At 47.8% G+C, this 22122-nt stretch overlaps 1 protein-coding gene across 1 annotated transcript; it reads left to right on the forward strand.

Moving 5' to 3' along the window:
• The first annotated feature begins 545 nt into the window (after positions 1–545).
• Positions 546–21163, forward strand: LOC116858109 (eukaryotic translation initiation factor 3 subunit C). The gene is made up of 21 exons (XM_032842688.1): positions 546–571; positions 702–841; positions 2535–2600; positions 2702–2891; positions 3451–3576; positions 3795–3849; positions 3978–4087; positions 4485–4612; positions 10837–10996; positions 11359–11462; positions 11914–12055; positions 12246–12371; positions 12728–12821; positions 13582–13772; positions 13977–14201; positions 18545–18908; positions 20160–20319; positions 20407–20472; positions 20562–20649; positions 20742–20904; positions 21002–21163. Exons 2-21 carry the CDS (start codon positions 741–743, stop codon positions 21082–21084), a joined length of 2742 nt encoding a protein of 913 aa, XP_032698579.1. The 5' UTR covers positions 546–571; positions 702–740; the 3' UTR covers positions 21085–21163.
• Positions 21164–22122: the final 959 nt, after the last annotated feature.

A 22122-nucleotide genomic window follows, 5' to 3' on the forward strand; every position in this document is an offset into this window, starting at 1 on the left:
AATCAGTATTTGTGGCACAATGAGTGAATACTAGCTAACTGTTTATTGCATGTTTATTTTGTACACGGCACCGCCCTAAATGCTTCACATATACGAAGTCATTTAATTCTCGTACATCCTATGACGTAGGTGCTAGTATTTTCATTTTATAGTCGGCGAGAAAGCAGCACAGGGAGGTTAAGAAAGTTGCCCAAATTCACACAAAGTGGTAGAGGCAGGATTTGAATCCAAAGTCTGATTTGAAGTTTGCTCTAAGCCTAGCTCCAAAACCTAGCAGCTCATCAGCGTTACGTGGGCGTTTTTTAAAAAAGTAGACTCCTCGCCCTGAAATTCTGATTCCGCAGGTCGTGGGTGAGGCTGGGTATAAACGTCGACAGTCGGCTTTGAGACTCTCCAGGCTCCGCCCTGCCTGCCACACCTGTCCCCGCCCCTGCGTGGCGCAAAAACCACAGGAAATTGTAGTCGCGGATATAGTTCGTCAGCGTCTCCCGGAAGTGACGTAAGGACCCGTCTTCCCTCTTCTCGCGTTTCCGTCGTTCCGGCTACACGGTGTGACTCGCGAGCTTCGACGGTGTGTATTTCTTGGGCCTTGTTCTTTGAGGAAGGGACGCAAATCGGGGTACTTGTGGGGACGATGGGAGGTGGGGGTCGGGAAGTGGCGACCTTGGCCCCTTCTTGTCGTGATTCCGGCTCTCCCGCAGGTCCGGCTGCGCCTGCCGCAGCCCCTCAGCGCCGTCGCCATGTCGCGGTTTTTCACCACCGGTTCGGACAGTGAGTCCGAGTCGTCTCTGTCGGGGGAGGAGCTCGTGACCAAACCCGTCGGGGGTAACTACGGCAAACAGTGAGTGGGGGGCCTGCGCCGTGGTGACCACTCGGGGAGTGCGCGGTTTACCAGGCTCCGGAAGGCCGAGTATGTGAAAAGGAATGGAGGTGGGGGCGACGACGAGGTTCGCAAAGACGCGGCGAGACCGGGTTCTGAGGATTTCGAGAGTTGAAGGGACGATAGGATTGTCGAAGGGACAACCTTCACGCTTCAGGGTGCTGTGAATGTGGGAGTTCACCCTCCTGGTGCAAGGGGATAGAGTCGGAAGAGATTTCCTACTGGCGGGGTCTGTTGCATCAGCTTCCTAATTGGCCTGCATGTCCACAGGCTCTGTACCACCCCTCCTCCGCTCGGCATCGGGCTCCGAAAGCCCTAGTTACTCTTACCACCAAAAAATCCTGCTCACAAAAAAATCCAAAGTGCTCACTTGGGATTTGGGATCTGCTGGATGTGGCTCTGAAGCCCAGCCACCTGGTACTCTTCGGCTGGCTCCCCATCATCTATTATTAACTTCTCTTTGATATATCCTCTGGGGCGCCTGGGTGGCTCAGTTGGTTAAGCGTCTGCGTTTGGTTCCAGTCCTGATCCCAGGGTGCTGGGATCCAGCTCCACATGGGGCTCTCTATTCATCGAGGACTCTGCTAATCCTTTTTCCTCCCCTGCTTGTGCATGTGCTCTGTGTCAAATAAATAGATAAGAATCTTAAAAACAAATAAATACTCTTCTCCTATCTCTCTAAATTGAAATGCTTTTCACTTTCTGAAACAATGCAATGTTTCAGGAACTTCTTGCCATTTGCACCTTTTCTGTATCCCATGCCACTGTTTAATAATACATATAAATACACACATGTGCTCACCCAAATAGAATTTTATATTATTGCCACAATCAGAAAACCAACATCGCTTTTTCTAAAATACAAAATAATTGGAAAATGAGTAAAATGAAATGAATGGAGATAGGTTGCTATCTGAATGTTGTCTGTGGTCTAGTCTCTCTTCTTTCTTTCTTTCTTTCTTTCTTTTTCTTTATTTTTAAAGATTTTGTTTATTTATTTGACAGAGATCCTGAGTAGACAGAGGCAGGCAGAGAGAGAGGGGGAAGCAGGCTCCCTGCTAATCAGAGCCCGATGTGGGGCTCAATCCCAGGACCCTGAGATCATGACCTGAGCCAAAAGCAGAGGCGTAAACCCACTGAGCCACCCAACTGCCCCTAGTCTCTCCTTTTTAAAGAAAAATGCCAATAATAGAAGTTCTAAAGCCCTTAGGACTTTCTCTTTACCATTGGCTTCTCACACACTCTGGGAAACATTGGTTTCTATGATCTAATTCAACTACCACCTTCTTAAAGCCTTTTCCATTCTAGCTGAAGAACCCTTTTTTCTTGACTTCTTTTAGTACTTAGGTACTCGTGTTTTCATGTAATTAGTTTTCTGACTTAGTAAGTAAATACCTGTGTTTATTTTTGTGAGGGTGGAGATGGTCATCTTTGTATATGCAACAGTGTTTGATAAAACGGTCATACGTGAAGTAGGCTTAGATGATTGAGTTGTGTATGACGAGGTTTTGAAGAGGAAGCATCAAGGGTGAGCATCAAATAGGATGGCCTGAGTAATTCCAGTCTTTCTGTCCCATCTGAGAAGGGAACTAGAGATCACTTGAAAAGACTGGAGCAAGGAAGAGCAGTTAATGGTCTCTGTTTTTTCAAATAGGCCATTGTTGCTGAGTGAGGATGAAGAAGATACCAAGAGAGTTGTCCGAAGTGCCAAGGACAAGAGGTGAGGCCATGGGGAGGCCAGGTAGTGGGGAATCTCTGTAGCAGTGAGGGTTTTCTGGTGTTGGTGGGCATGTCCAATGTGGTTTTGGGCTCCCAACCCAGGTTTGAGGAGCTGACCAACCTCATCCGGACCATCCGTAATGCCATGAAGATTCGGGATGTCACAAAGTGCCTGGAAGAGTTTGAACTCCTGGGAAAAGCATATGGGAAGGCCAAGAGCATTGTGGACAAGGAAGGTGTCCCCCGGTTCTATATCCGCATCCTGGCTGATCTGGAGGACTATCTTAATGAGGTATGATTTCTGTGGGTGAGGGAGGATCCAGAGGGGATTGTGGACCTGGGGCCTGCTCCTAACCCACTTCTGGGGGTCCTCTCTCCTCTTGCTGTACATACGGTACTTCCTGGGGCCTGAGAAAAAGAGTGGTGAAGCAAAGAGAGGGATGTTTTTTGGCCAAGAATTTTAACCATAATTACTTTCATATTCTTACTTGTGTTGTTTTTTTTCTTTTGGTCACGATACACAAAGGATTTTTTTTTTTTTCTTAAGATTTTTATTTACTTATTTGACAGAGATCACAAGTAAGGAGAGAGGCAGGCAGAGAGGAAGGGAAGCAGGCTCCCTGCTGAGCAGAAAGCCTGATGCTGGGCTCTATCCCAGGACCCTGAGGTCATGACCTGAGCCGAAGGTAGAGGCTTTAACCCACTGAGCTCCCTAGGTGCCCCACAAAGAAGCTTTTAAAAAATAAGTTAAATACAGTTGGTAGACAGTACAGATGGTATACAGATAGCAAAACTCATGGTTGTGATGAGTCTGACATTCCCTGTTCTTTCTTCCGTGTACTGTCCTTTAGCTATGGGAAGATAAGGAAGGGAAGAAGAAAATGAACAAGAACAATGCCAAGGCCCTGAGCACCCTGCGCCAGAAGATCCGAAAATACAACCGAGATTTCGAGTCCCATATTACAAATTACAAGCAGGTGGGGATGCTAGAGGCAGACTTTCTGAACTATGGGGACAGTAACCACCCCCCACCCTGAGCAAGATAGAAGGGCATTTGCAAATGGAAGGCATGCCTGGAGAAGGAATCAGGACATGTTTCCAGAGGACATGTCTCCAGGGTGGAGGGGGAGGACGGTGTGGAAGGAGCGGTGTTTGGTAGGCATCATTCGTTATTCTCACGTCTCTCTTGATTAAGAACCCTGAGCAGTCTGCAGACGAAGACGCCGAGAAGAATGAGGAGGATTCAGAAGGTGAGGGGTGGGGGCCCTCCCTGAGAAGGGTTACTAGTGCACAGTGATTCTCTTGGCATGCTTTCTTGGTTGCCCTCCGCCTCGCTGTTCACCGCTCTGACTCTCTTCTCTGTCCTTCCTGCCTCCAGGCTCTTCGGATGAGGATGAAGATGAGGATGGAGTCAGCGCTGCAGCTTTCCTGAAGAAGAAATCAGAAGCTCCTTCTGGAGAGAGTCGCAAATTCCTCAAAAAGATGGAGGTAAGAGCCAGGGCTGGACTACGAAGGGCGATTTGCCTGCCATGGACCATTCTCAGGTTCCTGGGGAGAAGATGACTCACAGAATCCTAGACTTGGGAGGGGTGGGGTTTAGTGAAGTCTGGTTTGAGACCAGCCTTTGTGTTGGGTTAGAGCACGGAGCAACCCGGAACCTGGAGCACTGGATTCAGGGCCACAGTCTGCCCCCCAGGAGCTCTCTATCCCTAGAGCAAGTCCTCACTTCTCTCTCGGGTTGGGGGTCCACTCCAGCTCTTCATATGCTGGTTCATGAATATCCACTCTTGTTTTGCTCCTGAAAATCTCTGGAACTTGGGGCAGCAGGGAGACCAGTCAGTCTCCCCATCTTTTTCCTGCTGATCCTCTCTCTTCCTTCTCTAAGGATGATGATGAGGATTCAGAAGATTCAGAAGATGACGAGGACTGGGACACGGGTTCCACGTCTTCTGATTCTGGCTCAGAGGAGGAAGAAGGGAAGCAGACCGTGCTGGCCTCACGATTCCTGAAAAAGTAAGAAATCAGTGGTGCCTTGGGCCACAGTGGGAAGCGGTCACCTGGAGGGTGATTGCTTCTTCCTTGCAGTGTTTTTGGGTTGTCCAGGCCAACAGAGGGGTCTTGGGCAAGTATGTGGGGTGGCTGTGGTCACAAAGCTATTGTGTCCTGAGGATGGGATTCGAAGGTCCCAAAGTCCTTTAACCGTGAGATGACTCACCGCACACGCGGTGTAGGTGTCTTACTCGCACTAGCTAGCTGCGCGCGGTATCGGGACAGTCTGCTTTCCTTCTAGTCTTCTGTTTTCTCATCTGTAGAATGAGGGTTACCTGCCCCTGGCTCCAAGGAGAGCTGAGAGTGGTGTGTCGGGCAGCAGCTCAGCCGAGGACCGACCAGCAGCATGGCTGCTCTTCTCGGCTTCCCGGGAACACTCTGGGAGCTGGGCAGGAGTCTGATTTGGACTCTGGTTCCAGCCCTTAGTCCTTCAGTAGCTGGTCAGCTTTGCTAAGTTACTTAACTCTCATCATGGTCTTCCATGTCTTCATTTGGAGTCGAGGTGATGCCTATCCCTGTGTGCCCCACAGCGGTCCAGTATCAAGCCCATTGATAACGGTGCCGCTGCTTATGGGAACTGTTGCTGTTGTGGGGGTTGCTGTCCTGCTTTCAAAAGTTGGGGTTATGTTGCTTCAGAAGGTCGTGAGTTCCCGGGCCCTAGAAAGGACTAGGCAAAGGCATTTTGTTGAAAAGCATTTTTTGTTTTGTACTTCACTTAACTGGTAAAGCCCAGGAAGCGTATGTATTTGATTGTATGTGTGTTTATAACGCCTCTGATGCCACATGTGTGGGGTTTTTTCCTCACACCTGCCGGTTCTCCAACTCTCGGGACACCAGCGTGGTGTTCAACAGACTCAGTTCTGCAGCAACCCAGAGTTAACCACAGACCCCACAGGTTAAGGGCTTAGTTCTACGAGACCACCACCACCTCAGAAGCCAGTGGCAAGTCCCAAGTTTGGCTCCTGTACTTCTGACCAACCAGCTATAAATTCAGAGCTTGCAGAATCCCCTTCTCAGTTTCAGTAGTTCGCTAGAACAACCCATAGAACTCGGGAAAGTTCTTTACTTGTAATTACCCACTTATTTTAAAGGGCTGTGAAGGGTACAACTCAGGAACAGCCAAACAGAAGAGATGCGCAGGACAGGATGTGGGAGAACAGGCCCAGAGCTTCCATTCCCTTTCGGGGTACACCACACTCCCAGCACCTCAGTGTGTTTTTACCAACTGGGAAGCTTTCCAAACTTCATCGTTTAGGGATGTGTATGGCATTTTATTACATAGGCATGAGTGAGTGAGTCATTGCTCCTTGGCGATTAGCTCAGTCTCCAGCCCTTACTTCCCATCTAGTGGTGGTGGTGAGGCTGAAAGTCATAAACCTCTATAATCATGCCGTGGTCTTTCTGGCAGTCCACCCCCTCCCTTTCTCTGGGCAACCACTATCTAGATAAGTTTGCTTTTTCTAGAATTTCATGTAAATGCAACCACACAGTTACTTGATTGGGAGGGATTTGGCTTTTTTCACTCAGAGTAATTAAGGTTAATCCTATCTTCTATTTTCTTTGTCACTCTCTTTTTTCTACTTTTTTTTTTTTTTGATTAATATATCATGTATTATTTGCCCCAGAGGTACAGGTCTGTGAATCGGCAGGCTTATACATTTCACAGCACTTAACATAGCACATACCCTCCCCAGTGTCCATCAGCCAGCCACCCTCTCTCTCTCCCTCCCCAACCCTCAGTTTGTTTTGTGAGATTAAGAGTCTCATGGTTTGTCCCCCTCCCGATCCCATCTTGTTTCATTTTTTCCTTCCCTACCCCCCACAACGCCCTGCCTCTCAAATTACTTTTTTCTACCCTTTTTTTTTTAAGATTTGTTTATTTATTTATTTGACAGACAGAGATCACAAGTAGCCAGAGAGGCAGGCAGAGAGAGAGGAGGAAGCAGGCTCTCTGCAGAGCAGAGAGCCCAATGCGAGGCTCCATCCCAGGACCCCGGGATCATGACCTGAGCCGAAGGCAGAAGCTTTAACCCACTGAGCCACCCAGGCACCCCACTTTTTTCTACTTTTTAAACCATTTATAGATTGTATACTTTTTTCTCCTCTTACTCAGTGGGTTTCCTTCCACTGGTTTGGTAGTTATATTTTATCCTTTTAGAGTTACCCTTGATTTATATTTTTAGCCTGTGAAATTTTATTTTGTATACCTAATGAACAAAATCTAAAATTAGGTTGAGTTAAAATTCCAGTTGACAGAAGTTGGGTTAACCTTGGGATCCTCAAAGGTCTTTGACATTGCGTTTGAGTTTATGTAAACGAATAATTCAGAGATGCTATTTTTTACTTGAGTCACAAGACCAGTTTTTAAGGTTGATTTCCAGCCAGGATGAAAGGAAGATTTATATAAAAGGAAAAAGAACAAGGAGAGAGAAATCACAGATGGTATGGGAACAGTGAATTTTGATTGCACGTTTTTTTTCTCATTAGCTATCTAAGCCAACCAGGGTTGGTGTTAGTTGTTAATGGGTTTTCTAGAAGCATGACCGTCTGTTTCCATAATGTCTGCCAGGATCCTTTTTCAGCATCTCCATAGTAAATCAGTCTCTACCCTTTTCCTCATCAGATTTTCTCAGCTTTTGTTTTTTGGTTAAAACAAGCACATAAAGGAATGAGTTTAAATCAAGAGCTTCTATCTCTTTTTGGTGTACAGTAAGGCTGTCTAGCAACATTAAGGCACCTGGACATTGGGTAGTAGGTTTGGCAGAAAATATGAGGCCAATCACAGATATTATCAGAAACATTATAGTCTATGTTCTATTTAGTTTTTGAATCAGGTTAAGCCTATCTATGGGAATGCCTTAGAGAATCAGTGAACTTTTAAATGAAGTGGATTTTTTTCCTTTTTTCAAGTGGCTTTTTTCTTTAGCGCCCAAGCCTAGGGGAGGGGCAAAGGGAGAGGGAGAAGCTTACTCCCTGCCAAGCTTGATCCCAGGATTCCAGGATCGTGACCTGAGCCAAAGGCAGTTGCTTAATCAACTGAGCCACCCAGGAGCCCCTCAAGTAGCTTTTTTCTTAATTGACATACTTTTCCAAAGTATCCAAATACCGTCAGATGTTCTTCATTGTACATCTTTATTATTGTCTTGGCTGCTTTATTATAGTTTTTATTTAGAGTTAACTAATTTTTAGCTAAGGAAGTTATTAATGTGAGTTTGGGGCTAAAATGTTGATTTAACTTGCTGTATGGACATTAGAGGTAAATTACAGATTGGACATTAATGTTTCCAATGTTTCCTGTAGTTGGGGTAGGAAGTCTTTTTTTTTTTTTTTTAAGATTTTATTTATTTATTTGATAGATCACAAGTAGGCAGAGAGGGGGGGAAGCAGGCTTCCCACTGAGCAGAGAGCCGGATGCGGGGCTGGATCCCAGGACCCTGAGATCATGACCTGAGCAGAAGGCAGAGGCTTAACCCACTGAGCCACCAGGTGCCCTTGGGGTAGGAAGTCTTAAGTACAATCTGATGAAATCTAGTGTCTTGGATCCCTTCTGATAAATGACCACGTTATTCTCTTAATCGAATGTGAGTGTTGGGTCACCACTTTCGGTGTTCTGAGGGTGAAATCTGAAGCCGGCCCCTGTACGTGGAGGTCAGGGAAAGACCAAAGAAAGAGGCAGACGTCTCCACGTGGGCAGCGGCAGGTTCTGTAAGCAAGGGAGCTAACAGGCGAGACTTGTCTTGGAAGGTGCCAAGGCTAGTCCATCTCTGCACCCGCCACAGGAATCCTACAAGTTTATACAGAGCTCTTAATGGGGTAGTGTCACATACACAGTCCAGAAGTCTGGTCTTAACACGTTACTCACAGGGCTGTGTTCTTGAACCAGCCCCCAGAGTGGGAATGGTGGGCAGAAGTTGCAAGGATGGGGAGAAGGTAAGGGGTCTCCTGTTACCCAGGGTCAGCTCGAGGGTCGCCCGGCAGTTATGTCCTCTCGATGCCCTTCACCAGTGAACAATCACGATTTTTTTGAGACTGAGATAATATTTAACTGTTGATACGGTGAGTAAGATTCTTTTGAAACTTCGATAATATTTAACTGTTGATAATGTAGACAGTGGATAAAAAAGGCAAAAAAGATTACTGCAAAAGGAGTGAAAGAGAAGGAAGACACATAATTTTAAAATGTAAGTCTGTTGTCTCGGTTATGAACCTTGATTTGAAGGCGTGTTGGAGGAAGTCTTATACCCCCAGTAGCATGACTGTGGGATTCACAGACATGCTGCCCACTTCTAAGAGTTACTGGCTTCTGAAGGCATATGTGTGTGTGTGTGTGTGTGTGTGAGAGAGAGAGAGAGAGAGAGAGAGAGAACCTCAGAATGAAACTGGTGGGACTGGATGTCCAAACTGTTAGGATCCTAAGCAGGAGCACATAGGGACTCTAGATCAGTAGTTGTTGTTAAGAGGGTGTGGAATGATCCTTTCCAGTGTAGTTTTAGGGCTGACTTATGTTGGTGTCTCTTAATACCTTTTGACTCTTGGCTTTGTATTTAAAAAGAAGTGTATTTGGTGATACCCCGTTGGTGAAGTAGCTTTGCATCAGTTGGATTTATAACCAAGAGAGCATAAACATTAGTTTTCTAATTTCTAACAAGATGTGAATATACGAAGGTATAATCTTTCATATCAGAGAGGTCAAGCCAAATTTGTCTTCCAACTAGAATTTCATAGGGTGAGAGGGGCACCTGGCTGTCTCAGTGGATGGAGCGTGCAACTCTTGATGTCGGGGTTATGAGTTCGAGCCCCATGTTGGGTGTAGAGATTACTTAAAAATGAAATCTTTTTAAAAAAAGGGGGGGGTATTTCATAGGTTGAGAGTTCATTGTGTTTTTGAAGTGTTAATCCTAATATCCTTAGGGCTAGGAGTAAAATTTTAGGCCTGGAAAGATTAAGTTCCTTTGAAATTTAAGCAACATTTATTTTAAAATAGCATTATGTTTTTTGTTTTTTTTTTTTTTTAAGATTTTATTTATTTATTTGTCAGAGCACAAACAGGCAAAGTGGCAGGCAGAGGCTGAGAGAGAAGCAGGCTCCCCACTGAGCAAGGAGCCCGATGTGGGACTCGATTCCAGGACTCTGGGATCATGACCTGAGCGGAAGGCAGAGAATTAACTAACTGAGCCACCCAGGCGTCCCATAAAATAGCATTATGGTTTTTGATCTTAAAGGTTTAGGGATATGACCAAGAGGTTTCAGTTTAATGAACATACTTTGTGTGTTTGCAAAGGATTTTACCTATAAAGGGAGTTTTTGTCATTAAAAAGAGAGTGTTGCTATAGTATAGGGAGAAAACCCGCAAGCTGTCAAGTTCTGACAGGCATCCTTTAGCAGGCAGGAAAGTGATCCATCTGGCAAATTTATAAATTACTACTAAAATAGTCAGATCTTTTTAAGCAGTTAAAATGAAAGGTATTTGTAGATATTTAAGTGGCAGTTGAAGAGAAATACAATTTGACTATCTATTAAGTTTGGAAAGATTTGTTCATCAGTATCTATGAAAGTTTGAGATAATTTGTTTCTGTTGTTGGGCTTACATTTCATTACATAGTATTAAAGTGCGGAGATGGTTTCAGACACCAAGTGGCCTGAGACCACTTTGGGATAGCCAGTGGTCTTTTTTGCTTTTGGGGGGGAATTTTGTTATCTTGAACAGTTTTTTAAAATCAGAATTTAGTTTAATTCTCATAAGTGGGGAGCATTCAGTCTGGGAACAACAAATATTTTTACGCTAATTTCAAACTGGTTAGTTGTTGGCTAGTGAGAAGATTAGATAGAGCAACTAGTATTAAAGAACGACAATGTCTCCTGAATATAGTTTCCTCCGGGAGACCTGGGAGGTTAGCTTTGGGCAACATGGCAGGCTGTCCACAGTGAGCGGCCTGGCCCCTCTACCTTATTAGACCAGGAAGATTTTCTTAGTGAGTATGATGTGGTCACAGGCCTTGGTTTGTTCTCGGCCAGGTTCACATGCTTGATAGTCCTTGCTTTGGCTATGGTTACAGTTAACTTTAGTTCACTCTTATCGAATATAACTTGAACCCAGGGCTTGATGGAGAAAAAAAGAGAAGTTCATGAGAAGAAGCAGCCTCAGAGGTAGAGTAGGACTGGTCTTTCATCTTCTCCCATGCTGGCAGGGCTCCCACCACAGAAGAGGACAAGAAGGCAGCTGAGAAGAAACGGGAGGACAAAGCCAAGAAGAAGCACGATAGGAAATCTAAGCGCCTGGATGAGGAGGAGGAAGACAATGAAGGCGGGGAGTGGGAAAGGGTCCGCGGTGGAGTGCCCCTCGTTAAGGTAAAGGCTTTAGTGTTTTGTGTTTTTTTGTGTTTGCCTTTTTTTTTTTTAAAGGATTTATTTGAGAGGGCATGCGCATGTGCTTGAGTGGGGAAAGGGGCACAGGAGAGAATCTTCAAGCAGACTCCTCGTTGAGTGCAGATCCCGGTGCAGGGTCAAGTCCATGACCCAAGCCGAAACTAAGAGCCAGGCGCTTAACTGATGGGCCACCCAGTTTAATACTAAAATGGGCTTTAGTATTCAAATGAATTGGGAAACCATTTGGAGGAGCACACAGGGGCCCCCCTGGTTGGTTTGGGAGAAAAGTGAGGGCAAGAATGGGTTTATATCAGCTTGCACATGATAGGACATGTGTTACCCAGGAGAAGCCAAAAATGTTTGCCAAGGGAACCGAGATCACCCACGCTGTTGTCATCAAGAAATTGAATGAGATCCTACAGGCACGAGGCAAGAAGGGAACAGATCGGTAAGATTCGTGGGCCTGGACTGTGGGATTACAGGGTGAATGCTCTTTTTCTCTAAAACATGGATGGAGGTTGATGGGGAAATAGCACTGTTTGGGAAGATCTGTGTGTGGCTGCCATTGAAGGAATGGTGTACTTGGAGCATATCAGTCTGCTCTGTACTCTCCCTTTGATCTTAAACCAGTCACTTAGACTTTGGGGATTATTTTCCCGTCTGCACAATGGGAATACTCACTTTCTTTAATTATTTGGACCTGGAGGGAATAGCAGATTGTTAGCATTGTTGCTGCTTCTGTTTGGAATTTATAAAGGAGAAGCAAGTAGGCAGGTGGTGAGGGTAGTGGGGTAGTGGGAATGACCGCTGCCTTGCTTGTCTAAAGAGGGCATGCTGTGTGACAAGATGAGGTGTTTTGATTGGTCTCTGATGCCTCACCCCTTTCTCTTCCCCTCCAGGGCGGCCCAGATTGAACTGCTGCAGCTGCTGGTACAGATTGCATCTGAAAACAACCTGGGAGAGGGTGTTATAGTCAAGATCAAGTTCAATATCATCGCCTCTCTCTATGACTACAACCCAAACCTGGCCACGTACATGAAGGTGAGGGCAATGAAGAGGAGCGTCCCAGAGCTGAGCTAGTTGGAGTGGGGGTGGGGGGGTCCTGCCTGGTGTTTTAAAACTCAAGGGCTGTGGAAGCGGTCTTGGTAGTTGAAGGCCCCGTGGATTCCTGGCGAGGAGTCTCTGTTTCTCCCACCTTCACACCCCTGACTGCCGTCTGCTCTCTTGACAGCCTGAGATGTGGCAGAAGTGCCTGGACTGCATCAATGAGCTGATGGACATCCTGTTTGCAAACCCCAACATCTTTGTTGGAGAGAACATTCTGGAGGAGAGTGAGAACCTGCACAGTGTTGACCAGGTAAAGACATAAATTGGTGGGGGGTTGGAGGGTAGCACCTGGGTGGCTCAGATGGTTAAGCATCGGCCTTTAGCTCAGGTCATGATCTCCAGGTCCTGATACCGAGGCCCACATTGGGTTCCCAGCTCAGCAGGGTCTGCTTCTCCCTCTGCCTCTGCCTCTCCCTCTGCTTATGTTCTGTCTCTCTCAAATGAATAAATAAAACCTTTAAAAAAAGAAAGAAAGAAAGAAAGAAAGAAAGAAATTGGAGGCTAATTGGAGGTGTCTGCTGATGAAAGCTCAGTGGAGACAGAAGGGTCACAGTGTGGCACTGATTCTGGGCTCATTTATTTGCTCCTCCTTGCCTTCTTGTTCAGCCACTGCGTGTCCGTGGCTGTATCCTAACCCTCGTGGAACGAATGGATGAAGAATTTACCAAAATAATGCAAAATACTGATCCTCACTCCCAAGGTAAGCTTGGGCAAGCGTGGGCATCAGTGAGAGGGAAAGTGTAGGGAATAAAACAAAGGGTTTCACTGACCGTGTCTGGGGGGCCAGCCCTTCCCTTGCCCCAGCATTCACATGAAGGGCCTGGGAAGATGCTAGGCCCCATTCCCATAGCTTCTGATTCAGTAGGTCGGGGGTGGGGGTCCCCTAAATTTTGCATTTCTTACACGTTCCCTAGTGATGCTGCTGTTTGTGGACTATACTTTGAGAATTGTTGGGGTCTGGCCTGAGTCCGCTTTGCTTGTTTGGCTTGGATCAGAGGCATTTGGGTTGGGGGTATGAACGCCCGCACATGCCATCAGGCGCATAGTGATGAACAAGGCAGCCGAAGGCTGGAGCTTACATTCTGGTTCTGGAGAAAGACAGTTAAACAAGTAGGTAAAACAAGGCAATTACAGATGATGTGAAGCCTGCATTAGGAATTTAAATAGGGACCTGTGTTAGGGGATGGCCGCTGTGGATAATGCTTGAAGGAAGCATCTTAAGGTGGGGCCATTTGAAGTAAGATCTGAATGAGGAGGAGGAGTTAACCAGGGCAGGAAGTAGCAGAAGAGCTCACCGGACAGGAACAGAAAGTGGGTGTCCGGGAAGGGGATGGTGTTTTCAGGGCACGGTGAGGAGACCGCTGGTGGGTACAGGAGTCACATGGAGGTAGCTGGCTTGATGGGCATGGATGATGGGGCAGCCAGGTGCCCGCTGAGCAGAGGGGGGCTCTCCCTGCCAGAGTACGTGGAGCACCTGAAGGACGAGGCGCAGGTGTGCGCCATCATCGAGCGGGTGCAGCGCTACCTGGAGGAGAAGGGCACCACCGAGGAGATCTGTCGCGTCTACTTGAGGCGCATCCTCCACACCTACTACAAGTTTGATTACAAGGCTCACCAGCGGCAGCTCACCCCCCCCGAGGGCTCCTCAAAGGTGAGTCTTGCGGACCTATCCCAGAGGAGAGGGAGGTGTCTGTGCCAATGTAACAGCGGATCTGACTCCTGGGAATTCTCGGAGGCAGAGCGGGGAGGGACGCGGGCAGGGTCGGGAACAAGGCTGGACAGAGCTGAAGCCTGAGCCGCTCAGGGAGGAGGTCTCTGCCGAGTCTCCCAACGGCACCCTGTCCCGCCCCCCCAGTCTGAGCAAGACCAGGCGGAGAACGAGGGTGAGGACTCGGCTGTGCTGATGGAGAGGCTGTGCAAGTACATCTACGCCAAGGACCGCACGGACCGCATCCGCACGTGTGCCATCCTCTGCCACATCTACCACCACGCCCTGCACTCGCGCTGGTACCAGGCCCGGGACCTCATGCTCATGAGCCACCTGCAGGACAACATCCAGCACGCCGACCCGCCGGTGCAGGTAGGATGAGACCGGGCCAGGCCCCTGTCCTTTGGGCGTCCTGGCTCAACCAGGTTAGCTACCTGTCTGGCTGGTGGAGAAATGAGCGGACACCCAGATGCCCGGCGTCTCTGATCCTCCTGCCCGTTCGCATGTGGGGGCCTGTTCTGACGCCACTGGAGGCCTCTGGGGTGGAGGTTAGGGTTTGGCTCATGTTTATGATCCCTACTGTGTGTCTAGTTGAGGAACATAAGAGAGCTCTTACTTTAGAAGGTGAGAGAAGTCTTAACAAGTTGTTAAATTAAGGAAAGCACGGGCCTAGGTGCAGTGCGGTATGTTGGCACAGGACTGTGGGACTGCTGACTGTGTTGTGGCAGCATGGTGGGGACGTTGTCATATGGGAGCATTGCAGCCGCGCCAATAGGCAGGTCCTGTAAATGCGTCTGGAACAATAAAACAATCTTGGTGTGTATAATAGTACATGTTAACCTGCAAATCTGAGGGGGACCCACGTGATAGCAGTTTTTAAACAGCATTCGAATTTGTCCTGTCTTAGTCCAGTGCATGGATTTATCTCAAGTTCTTGATCTCTGTTCCTCTTGATAGGCTCCCGGTCTGTTTCCAGTGTGGGGCTGTCATAAACGGCTGTACATTTTCTCTTGGGTGAATGGTTAAGAGTAGAATCAAAGTGTAGGTGTGTGTCCGGTTTCATAAGAAACCCAAAAATGGTCACATCACTTTACACTCCTCCCGGAATGTGTGCGTATTATACTCCTGGCGTTGTCGATCGTTCTAATTTAAGCCACGTTGGTTGTTTAATGGTGTCTCCTTGTAGTGTTGGTTCATAGTTCCCTGATAACCCCTGAAACTGACCGCTTTTTATTCTAATCTGACATTTGTCAGACAAATGTTTTTCAAATATTTTTTTCCTGTGTGTGTTCTGCCTGTTCATTTTTAACACCATGTCTTGTGGTATAGTCTAATATAACAGGTTTTTTTCGGTTTTTTGTTTTTTTTTTTAAAGATTTATTTATTTGACAGACAGAGATCACAAGTAGGCAGAGAGGCAGGCAGAGAGAGAGAGGAAGAGAAGCAGGCCTCCCGCTGAGCAGAGAGCCCGATGCGGGGGCTCGATCCCAGGACCCTGGGATCATGACCTGAGCCGAAGGCAGAGGCTTTAACCCACTGAGCCACCCAGGCGCCCCTTGAAAGTTCTTAAAGGCTTTCACATTTAGATACATGGTATGAAGTCAGGGTCAAAGATGTTCTTTCCCCATCTATTGTTTTGGTGACTTTGTAGAAAACCGCATGGAAACAACCGTATGGCCTCATCACTGTGAGTGTGTTTTTGTTCTCTTGTGCTGTGTTCCATTCATTCATCTTTGTGTCTTTGTGCCAGTCCCACACTGGCTCGATTACTCTGACTGTAAGTCTTGAAGTCAGGTAGTATGAGTCCTTCCACCTGTTCTTTTCTAAGAATTCTCACATCAAGTTTAGAATTTTCTTGTCATTCTCTACAAAAATGCCTGCTGGAATTCTGTGGACTCTATGAATCAATTTTGAGAGAATCTTAACAACAATCCAGTCTTCCAGTCTTATACCTTATTTCATTTTGAATTTCTCTCTGCAGTATTCTGTGGTTTTCATTGTTGAGGTATTACACATTTTTGCAGAAATTATTCCTCAAGGGTTGCCTTATCAGTTAAGCACCTGACTCTTGATTTTGGCTCCAGTCATGATTTCAGGGTCATGAGATCGGGCCCTGCATTGGGCTTCGCGCTGGGTGTGAATGAAGCCTGCTTAAGATTCTCTCTCTCGGGGCACCTGGGTGGCTCAGTGGGTTGAGCCTCTGCCTTCGGCTCGGGTCGTGATCTCAGGGTCCTGGGATCGAGCCCCGTGTCGGGCTCTCTGCTCAGCGGGGAGCCTGCTTCCCTTCCTCTCTCTCTGCCTGCCTCTCTGCCTACTTGTGATCTCTCTCTCTGTCAAATAAATAAATAAAATCTTAAAAAAAAAAAAAAAAAGATTCTGTCTCTCCACCTCGGTGGCTCAGTGGGTTAAGCCTCTGCCTTCGGCTTGGGTCATGATCTCAGGGTCCTGGAATCAAGCCCTGCATCGGCCTCTCTGCTCAGCAGGGAGCCTGCTTCCCTGCCTCGCTCCCCGCCTGTTTCTCTGCCTACTTGTGATCTCTCTTCTTTTCTCTGTCAAATAAATAAATAAAATCTTAAAAAAATAATAAAATAAAAATTTTTTTAAAGATTTATTTGACGGACAGAGGTTACAAGTAGGCAGAGAGGCAGGCAGAGAGAGAGAGAGAGAGAGGAGGAAGCCGACTTTCTGCTGAGCAGAGAGCCCGATGTGGGGCTTGATCCCAGGACCCTGGGATCATGACCTGAGCCGAAGGCAGAGGCTTTAACCCATTGAGCCACCCAGGTGCCCCAAAAATAAAAAATTAAAAAAAAAAATTCTCTCTCCCTCTTCCACTGTCCTCCTTCCCCCACCCTCACTTTCTCTCTCTGTTTCTCTAAAAAAAAAAAGAAAAAAAGAAACTATTCCTAAATATTATGACTTTCATTGCTATTGTAAATGTTACTGTTTTTTTATCTAATTTTCAATTGTTAATTACTGATGTATAAAAATACAATTCATTTTTGTATTTTGGCCTTGAATGCATCTGTTTTGCTAAATTCACTTGTTCAGTTTAGCTTCTCTGCTGAAATTACCACGTCATTTGCATACAGACAGTTTTATTACTGTACTAGTCTTTATGACTTCCCTTTTTTAAAAAAAAATTTAAAAGTTTTTATTTATTTATTTGAGAGAGAGAGCGCGTGCGCACAGGCGGGAGAGAGGGGCAGGAGAGGGAGAAGCAGGCTCCCTGCTGAGCCGGAAGCCCCATGCAGGGCTCGATCCCGGGACCCTGAGGTCATGACCTGAGCCAAAGGCAGAGGCTTAACGACTGAGCCACCCAAGCACCGTTCTGTTTTTCTTTCTTTCTTGCCACCTTGCCATCACTCAAATCTCCAGTATGTAGTGCTTCACAGAAGTAGCGAGAGCAAGCATCTTGCCTCGTCCCCAGTCTTAGGGAAGCGGTCAGCATTTTATCCTGGAGTATAATGTTAGCTGTGGTACTTTTGTAGATGCACTTTCTCAGATTGATGACGTTCTCTTCTGATCCTAGTTAATGGAGAATTTTTGTCCTAAAATAGATGTTGAATTTTACTTAGAGCTTTTTCTGCATCAACTGAAATGATGCAGTTTTTTCTCCTTTATTGTGTTCATACGGTGAGTAACCATGATTTTGGATTTTTGTATCTGCTTTTCATTCCAGAGATATGGCCTATTTGATCATGATCTGTTATCTCTGTTCTATACAGCTGGATTTTGTGTGCTAATGTCTTTTCAGGCTCTTTGTATCTGGGTTCAGGACTGGTACTGACCTATATACTTCTATTGTCATCAATAAAGACTTTATCCCTCCCGCCCTCCCGTTTATACTACTTAAAATCTTCCCGTCTTCATTAGTGGCAGGTGCATATTTTCAGTTGCCTAGGCCAGAAACCTCAGTCAAACTCAATTCTTGTTTTTCTCTGACGTCCCTTGTTTCATTCCCACTCCCCACCCCCGCCACCTGTGCTCAGAGTCCGTACCTAACCACTTACCAGTTCCGCTGTTGCCCTCTGGTCAGAGCCACCGTCATCTTCCTGGTCTCTGCTTCTCTCTTCCTTCAAGCTGTTCCTAATGCAGCAGCCAGGCTTAACCCTGTCAAGTCAGATGATACTTATTTTCTCAAAACCTTCCCATGGGTTCCCATCCTAGAAGCATCACCGTGGCTTACAGGGCCGTGTGCTTGCCTGTCCAGTTCATGCTCACATCTTTACAGTTCCAGCCGGATGGCTCTCCTGGTCCCTTGAGTACACCTGGCACGGTTTTCCACAGGAGCCTTTTTGCATTGATTTTTCCTTTTTTCTAGAACACTCTTCTTCCAGATATCTGCATGACTTCGTCCCTTTTTTTCTGTCAGGTTTTTATTTAAACTTACTCCCCTCAGAATGAGGCCTTCCCTAGTTACCCTATAAAATTGAGTTCCTGCCACCACCACACAGCTCCCTTCTTAACTCCCTCCTCTGTTTTCTTTTTCTCCTTGGCATGAGTCCCCTTCTGCATACTGTGGTTATTTTGTCCTCCATCCCCTTATCCCTAGCACGTCAGCTCCATGGAAGGACGGGGACTTGTCGGTTTTGTTCTCTATCCCAGCCCCTAGCCTAGTGCTCAGGATCCTGGAGGTGCTCAGCGTACATTTGCAGACCGGGTAGATGGCTTGCCTTGTGGCGGCCCCTTCTGAGCACCTTGCCCTTCGTTCCCAGATCCTGTACAACCGCACCATGGTGCAGCTGGGCATCTGTGCTTTCCGCCAAGGCCTGACCAAGGATGCGCACAATGCCCTGCTGGACATTCAGTCGAGCGGCCGGGCCAAGGAGCTGCTGGGCCAGGGGCTGCTGCTGCGCAGCCTGCAGGAGCGCAACCAGGAGCAGGAGAAGGTGGAGCGGCGCCGGCAGGTGCCCTTCCACCTGCATATCAACCTGGAGCTGCTGGAGTGTGTCTATCTGGTGTCTGCCATGCTCCTGGAGATCCCTTACATGGCCGCGCACGAGAGTGACGCCCGCCGCCGCATGATCAGCAAGCAGTTCCATCACCAGCTGCGGGTGGGCGAGCGACAGCCTCTGCTGGGTGAGTGTGGGCCCTGCAGTGCAGCGGACTTGCTCACTTGTCCCTTAATGCCTTTTCTTAATTCTTTTTTTTTTTAAGATTTTATTTATTTATTTGAGAGAGAACATATGTACACAAGCAGAGGGGGAAGGAGAGAGGGAGGGGGGTAAAGCAGGCTCCCTGCTGAGCCTGGAGCCTGATGCAGCGCTCGATCCCAGGATCCTGGGACCATGATCTGAGCCAAAGGCAGGCATTTAACCAACGGAGCCACCCAAGTGCCCAGAGGCTTTGTTTTATGCTAATTGGAAAATTGAGAAAGTCTGTATCTCCAGCATCGCTTAGGGGTCTCTGTCTCACTGCAGTCCCTGCTTCTTTATGACTGCCAGGGATCAAAAGGCAGTTTCTAGTTCGGGTCTGTGCTACTCTTGGTTTTATAGGGAAATAGTCTTTGAGCCTCTAACTTTGGCTCTTTTAAAAGTGACAGAGTAGAAGCTGATCAGAAGGGTTGTGTTCTCTTCCTTACACTTACCCTTATTCATACGTTTTTCTCTGGGGCTGATCTGTTACACTTTTGAGCTTGCTCCCTGTGCTAGGGCCTGCCGTGTTCATGTTTCTTTACGCCTGCCATCCATTCCAGTCGTAAAGTTTTTTGCATTTTGTTGTCTACTCTGAATTCCAGTTACTCTTGCTTGCCATGTTTTCTTTTCCTGGGTTGACTTTAAAGAAAAACAAATTGAAGCAGTGATACACAGGTATGGTTAAGTCATGAAGAGGGGGGTATAAGAAGGAATGAAGTTTGGTAGATACAGTTCCAGCTGAGATACTAGAACATTTTTTTAGGTTGGGGCGCCTGGGTGTCTCAGTTGGTTAAATGTGTCCCAACTCTTGATCTTAGCTCAGGTCTCGACATCAGAGTCCTGACTTCAGCCCCCATGTTAGGCACCATGGGTGTGGAGCCTACTTTAAAAACAAGAAGGAAAGAAAAATTTTTTAGGTCTAGGGAAATGAACCTCTGAGGATAGACACAATAATTGCTGTTGTTTTCAAGGGGCTCACCAATCCCCTGAAGCATGTCATAGACTGATTTAGTCTAAATAAGTGTATTTTAATATTAAGTGATTTATACAATCACGTGGCTATTTAATGGAGAGCTGGGAGAGTCCCAGTCTGGTTGGTTGCTCTCCTGTTCCATGTTCCTCCTTGAGTGGTGCCTGAGGCAGGAGCCATGGTCCCACGCTTACCCCAGGCCCTGCCGTATTCCCAATCTTTCAGGTCCTCCTGAGTCAATGAGGGAACACGTGGTTGCTGCCTCCAAGGCTATGAAGATGGGCGACTGGAAGACCTGCCACAGCTTTATCATCAACGAAAAGATGAATGGCAAAGTGTGGGACCTTTTCCCCGAGGCTGACAAAGTCCGAACCATGCTGGTTAGGTGAGCAGAGAGAAGGCCCTTGGTGGGTAGGGAAGAAAGGCCTCCTCCCCTGAAGATTTCCCCCCTTTCCCCTCTTCTCCTCCGCAGGAAGATTCAGGAAGAGTCGCTGCGGACCTACCTCTTCACCTACAGCAGCGTCTATGACTCCATCAGGTCGGACGGGCCCTGAGGTGGCAGAGGGGCCCCAGCCTTGTGGTCCAGGCTCCTGATTGCTCCTCGCTCTCTGCCTTTTTTCTCCCCAGCATGGAGACTCTGTCTGACATGTTTGAGCTGGACCTGCCCACTGTGCACTCCATCATCAGCAAGATGATCATTAACGAGGAGTTGATGGTAAGGGCCAGGGCGGGAGATGGGCAGGTGGAGTCGTGGGGAATTGGGAGTGGCGATCTGTGTCATGGCTGTCCTCGCCTCGCTTCCACCAGGCCTCCCTGGACCAGCCAACGCAGACGGTGGTGATGCACCGCACCGAGCCCACCGCCCAGCAGAACCTGGCCCTGCAGCTGGCGGAGAAGCTGGGCAGCCTGGTGGAGAATAATGAGCGGGTGTTCGACCACAAGCAGGGCACCTACGGTGGCTACTTCCGAGGTCAGTGGTTCTGTCCCTCCGTTCTCCCAAGGTCCTGGCCCCCTTCTCGCCTCTTTGTGGTCATTCACGGCCTCCTCCCCTTCCCTCTCCCCTGCAGACCAGAAGGACGGCTACCGGAAGAACGAGGGCTACATGCGCCGGGGCGGCTACCGCCAGCAGCAGTCTCAGACAGCCTACTGATGGCCTCGCTTCTGTGCCTCCGGCCTCTCGGTCGTAGTCCACGCCCCGAGTTATTAAAGTTCTGTTTAGAGTCGTTACAGTGCATGCTCATCTGCATGGCGCCAAAGAGGTGGGTGGGGCAGAGGCGTTTGCGGATTCTGTTTCTGAACTTCCACCACATGGTAGGCGCAGGGCTCAGGATGCAGAGATGACTTGTGCGTATCCCTGACTTCAGCGAGCCTGCTGCTCTCTGACTGTGACAGGAAATTGTAGTAGCACGTGAGAAGTTCTGCCAGGGGTTTGGACGGCAGTGGGTGCATCGAAGTGAACTGCATAGAACGTGGAGGAATGGGCAGTGGCTGTATAGACGAGGACGTGACTCTGGAGGGTAAATATCAGGAACACGTAATGGCGGCGGCGGTGGTGGGTTGCCCTTGCCAGGGCCTGGCTGGCGGTTCTCCAGGCAGGGGAAAGGGAAAGTCAGTGTCGGCCTGTGAGAGTGTGGTCCTTGGACCGGTGTGATCTGCTGTTAGCCTGGACCTGATGAAGACAGGCAGTGTAGCGAGGAGTCAGCGCTGAGAAACACGCCGTCCCTCTGACATGGAAATGTGCTGGCGTATTTCTTTTCTTTTTTTTTTCTTTTTTTTTTTTTTAAAGATTTTATTTATTTATTTCACAGACAGAGACCACAAGTAGGCAGAGAGTCAGGCAGAGAAAGAGGAAGGGAAGCAGGCGCGGTGCTTCGCAGAGAGCCCGATGCAGGGCTCGATTCCAGGACCCTGGGATCATGACCTGAGCCGAAGGCAGAGGCTTTAACCCACTGAGTCACCCAGGTGCCCCTGCTAGCGTATTTCTGATTTGTAACGTGTTTCCAAAACTAGTGATTCCCGGGAACTGGAGAATTTTTGTAAATGGTCCTCCACCGCACTTGAGAAGCAGGGACGTAGGCAGAGGAGAAAGAGCAAGCGCAAAGCATGGAAAGGGTGACGGGATAGTGCGCTTGCTGTGGAGTGTGTGCGGAGGGCGTGCCGGCAGCTGGATGGGCCCGCCTCTCAGAGA

This window comes from Lontra canadensis, unplaced genomic scaffold (genome assembly GCF_010015895.1).
Source record: "Lontra canadensis isolate GAN:19392208 unplaced genomic scaffold, GSC_riverotter_1.0 scaffold132, whole genome shotgun sequence".
NCBI lineage: Eukaryota > Metazoa > Chordata > Mammalia > Carnivora > Mustelidae > Lontra > Lontra canadensis.

Bases quoted from the DNA above. Each gene is read 5' to 3' on its own strand.
- LOC116858109 (XM_032842688.1), top strand. From the start codon at position 741: ATGTCGCGGTTTTTCACCACCGGTTCGGACAGTGAGTCCGAGTCGTCT. The intron at 4,613-10,836 runs GTAAGAAATCAG...CCATGCTGGCAG, and splicing joins GCCTCACGATTCCTGAAAAA to GGCTCCCACCACAGAAGAGG. The intron at 11,463-11,913 runs GTAAGATTCGTG...CTTCCCCTCCAG, and splicing joins GGCAAGAAGGGAACAGATCG to GGCGGCCCAGATTGAACTGC.